The sequence below is a fragment of the Trachymyrmex septentrionalis genome, unplaced genomic scaffold, assembly GCF_001594115.1.
Source record: "Trachymyrmex septentrionalis isolate Tsep2-gDNA-1 unplaced genomic scaffold, Tsep1.0 scaffold60, whole genome shotgun sequence".
Classification (NCBI taxonomy): Eukaryota; Metazoa; Arthropoda; class Insecta; order Hymenoptera; family Formicidae; genus Trachymyrmex; species Trachymyrmex septentrionalis.
Genome location: NW_017305779.1, coordinates 757087 through 761890, shown reverse-complemented (window position 1 = coordinate 761890; position 4804 = coordinate 757087). Strand labels below are relative to the sequence as shown.

The following is a 4804-nucleotide window of genomic DNA, read 5'->3' as shown; positions in this document are numbered from 1 at the left end:
AATATTATTACATAGGAATAGAGCATATTTACGAATAATACATTAGAAATAAATGATTTATAAATAAGATATTTATGTATATATGCGAAATAGCATTTGTTTTAAACATTGTTAATATTAATAACAAATTGAACAAGAACTTATTCGAATAAACCTTTAAATTTATTGAAATAATATACATTATATTTTATTATTATTATATATATGTACTCACTGTTATTCCATATTTAAAATTATTTAGTTCCCATCGTAAACCAGCTAAATCAGCAGCATATGTATATTCGTTAAGAGAATCACGAAACAGCTGAATAAACATATAAGTATAATTGCAACTAAGGGGATCCATAGAGGCAAATGGGCTATAAATTAGAGACCAAACAAACATTGTGCATAAGTAAAGAAAATATTTTTTTGTTATAAGAAATTATATTTTATTCTCATCTTTAAATAACTTTAAATATTCTCATCTTTAATATTATAAGAATTATAATTGCAAGATCAAGTTTATTTTTTTAAAGTAATTTTAGTGCGATAATCAGTTTAATATTATTATATTTGGGATGCACACACACACACATTAATATCTGCTAATCTCATCATATTGTAAATTAATAATAAAGATCATTTAAGTTACCAGATTATTTCAAAATTGCGTTTAAAAATATTTCAATATTACATATTCCGTTAGAGCAGCAACATATCTTTCACGATTACTTAATACATACCTAAAGAAAGCGAAGATCATCTTAGCTTTAGGCACAAGAAATTCATCGTCTTTTTTATACCAAAGTCTTACAAATGATGTATTTTCTAAAATAATGGGAAACTTTTCAACCTGTAAAATTTAACTTGTTAATATATTTAATGACATGCAAATATTTACATAATGAGATCGCATAAAATGGGCCAAAGAACCACTTTATGTACAATTAAATAAACGCCAAAATTATTGCATGTTGTTTTTTTTATTTATATCACGAACTTTTAGCTTTCTGTTGTGTAAACTAATCTTTAAATATCGACATGGCATATACTTCTGTAAAGTTAGTACAAAAATATTTATTCAAACCCACTTCACATATATTATTATAAAAAAACTGTACATGTGTATATAAAAAAGACAGAGTTTGTTTTAAGTTACTCTGACATTAATTAAAATTTATTTCATATCAAATTTCACGATATAGTTTACTCTCCATGACGATTTTGCTGTGAGTATTATAATGTAATAAAAAATTAATATTATAAAAAATAATATTTTTAATTACATTAGTTTGTAGCTTGATATCAAATGTAGTTGCTATAAATTCATTCTTGACAGGCAATTTCAGGTCATCATTAAAGCCAGGGGAGTTCCATGTGTTTATTATTTCCTTGGATATCTTCACTTTTTTATATTTAGTGCCATACCAACTTTCAATTTCATCAGCTATATTTTCACATGCTTTTGCAGTTACATGAATCCTAACATTTTGCGGGATCAAATATTCCATTATTTCCTCTATTAAGTCCGGCCGCCATGCAGATACCGCGCAACCAAATTCATTCATGGTGATTTCTTGCAACTCTCGAACCGTACATTTCACAGAAATAAGAGGCGAAGATTTTTCTTTAAATCGAAAGTATGTATTTGCAATATTTTTATATTCCTGCAAATGTACAAAATGCATTTCATATTTAATATACGATATTGAAATACAAAATGTCTGGTAAATTGCGATAGCATAATTTTCCGGACATTCTACATAAAATTATAATTTATTTCGTCAATTACGTCGTAGATCCATTTGATTGGTCCTTTCGACTTAAGCATATTGATATATTGAAACACCATTAGAACAATATCTTCGATGTGTTTAATACCTTCTTCGGTCAAATCGACATTAATATTGAAAATACGGAAGCCTCTGGTGGAAGGATGTATTCTAGATCCTATTAAGTTACACCATCCTTTAGCTTTCAACGCTGATAATAATGAGCCTTTTCCTTTATGTTCAAGTAAATAATAAACGTAATATTCAGGCTATATTGAAAAATTAACAATAAATATAAAAAAATACACATGTACATGCACGCACACACACCACACATACATGCACACGCAATGTGCGCACACTCACACACATATATACAAGAGGTCCTATTTTAATTTCTCCAGTCAAGTATCTCGAAAAATATGAAAAATATAGAAAAATGTTTCAAATAAGAGTGGAACGGTTTCGATAAGGATGTATTTTAGTCAAATTGTTATTTTTTGTAGATGGAAACGTCAGAAAGATATACAGATCGTCTCCATCTTTTTAAATGGAATTGTATGTTTTTTTTATACAATATGATATTCTTTTATTTTAAGTATTCTGCATATAAAAGTATTAAGGTAGTGATATCAAAACAACCAATAGTTTACGAGTTATTTAATATTTTATGTCAATATGTGCCATAATAAAATATAAAATATCTCGTCCCACTCTAAACCGTTCCACTTTCATTGGAAACATTGTTCTATATTTTTCATATTTTGCGCGCGCGCGCGTGTGTGTGTGAGTAAAACACTGTGTGTGTGTGTGTGTGCGCGCGCGCGCGTGTGTGTGTGTGTGTGTGTGTGTGTGTGAGTATGTATACAAAACACTGTACGACAAAAAAACTTGAACTGTCAATTTTTTAAAATTACAATGTGATGGAACAATTTAAAAAGCAGATTCGTATTCCATAAAATTACGGAAAATAACTGTTCTCGTTTCAGTGTTTTGTTTTGTAATTACTTAAAAAAAGAACTAACAATAAGATATAATATTTATTTAAAATATCAAAGCCAATGGAGAAGTATATTGTATTACCGAAAAGCCGTAATGTTGACGCATGTCTGGCGAAGGAAACGAAATGTCTAAATATCTTATATCCCGTATTGGAACAATGTACCATATAGTGCGGAAATGTTCATCCTTAAATGGATGTTCAGGCCATATTGGAACTTCAATTTCGTTGTTTCGTACTTCGCAAAACAAATCCACTACTATATTTTCGAGTTCATCTAAACTCTCTAAGTAAAAAATTTATTTGCTAATAGAAGATAATGTTTTCAGATGTTCTTATCATAAATAGATTCAATAAATTATCGTCATACCTTTGCCAAGAACAGACAGTGACATAATATTTGCGGAATAATAATTTTCGTGAAACTCTAATAGTTTATTTCGAACATTAATACCCTTTTGTTTCGGTATTGTGTCTAATGTTTCTCTATTTCCTATGTTGAATTTCGAAAACGGATGGTCTGAACTCGCAGATGATCTCTCTAATTGATTAAATCGCGCTCCATAACTTGTTACATTTTTCTCGTATTCTGAATTTATGGCATTTAGTTCTAGCTCAGTTAAGTTCTCCGTAAAGAGAGGCGCCAAGAAAAATTGAGCAAAACGATCTAAAGCGCCTTCTAACTTCTCGGTAGCTACATCGAAGTAATATACAGTGTGATCTAAACCTGTTGATGCGTTATACTCACCACCATTCCGTGACAGAAATTTTTTGAAATCATTCTGTTGAGGATATTTTTTCGTTCCTAGGAACATCATATGCTCACAAAAATGCGCTAATCCAGGTAGATCATCTGGATCGCACATAGAGCCTGTAACACATATTTTATCTCTAAACTTCGACATTAAAAATTTGACAATTATTAATAAAAATATATTAGTTCCATCACATTATAAAATACAACTAAATCCAGCAGAAAATAATAACAATAGTAACAATATAAAGTAGTTAAGAAAAATATACATAGACGACAAAAAGAAGTCAGAATATTGACTCGTGGCCTAAAGGCTTAGGACAATCGTATGGAATGCATAAGATTTGGGTTCAGTTTTCTCTATTTGGCTGCTTTCAACGCCTTTAGTACTTCTATTCTTTTTGTCGTCTAACGAACGATAAAGACAGAAGGATGATTACAAGCGTTTAAAGCGCGTGAGCGTCCAAATCGACCGCAACCTGTATTTGTTATAATTTATAATATATACAAAATGATTTTATATAAATGTTCTTGTAAAAATCGCTAGAAATATCGAGCAAAATAATATAATTACCGGCATTAATGTCCATTGCAGCAGCACTTTTATCAGTTGTTGGATCGCTTATTAAAAGAACTTTCATTTTATTACTGATTACTAAACCTCTATATAATCGGCCATTATTTTGTTTTATTATATCATTATATCGCTTTTCCACACGTACAGTCGACATATTGGTCATCGGAGTAATAAATTCAGAAATTAGATTTCTAGGCATGAAGAAAATGCAAATAAAAATTTTAAGAATGCATGAATTTGTTGATCTATTATATCGGATTGCATTAATAATGCTGAAAAGTATTCTAAAATTAGAGCGGAGCTATTCCATTATTTTCAACTTCTAAATGTAATTCAAAATTAATTTTGTACAACAACAAACAATATTTTTTTGCAGTAGTGCTTATAACTAATACAATTATGACTACTTCTTAAGAGCATATGTATGATTTTTAAATGTTCAATATGCTGCTTCAGAGCATAAACAGTTATGAGAAATGGACAGATTTCATTATTTCAAATCAAGTTTTCCTTCAATTTCCATTTGTTCTAATTGCACAGGTGCAAAAGAAAAATATGTTGTATGCTTTATCTCTCATTTCCTTTTTTCATCATGTTTAAATAACAAATATACAAGTAGGAAAATAATACAAAATTGAAACAAAGAGAAACTTAACAGTTAAACTTAACAGTAGATAATTTATAAAAAAAATGAACTGATAAGATCATATTACTAGAAA

General features: G+C 29.1%; 1 protein-coding gene across 1 annotated transcript in view; it reads right to left on the bottom strand.

The window, feature by feature from the left end:
* Window positions 1-4284, bottom strand: part of LOC108752431 (insulin-degrading enzyme-like) — a 7446-nt gene extending 3162 nt beyond the window's left edge. Inside the window, 7 exon segments of the mRNA XM_018493236.1 lie at window positions 95-359; window positions 726-835; window positions 1269-1649; window positions 1775-2023; window positions 2838-3040; window positions 3125-3625; window positions 4083-4284. Of these exon segments, the coding sequence (XP_018348738.1) occupies window positions 95-359; window positions 726-835; window positions 1269-1649; window positions 1775-2023; window positions 2838-3040; window positions 3125-3625; window positions 4083-4284 (1911 nt within the window).
* Window positions 4285-4804: the final 520 nt, after the last annotated feature.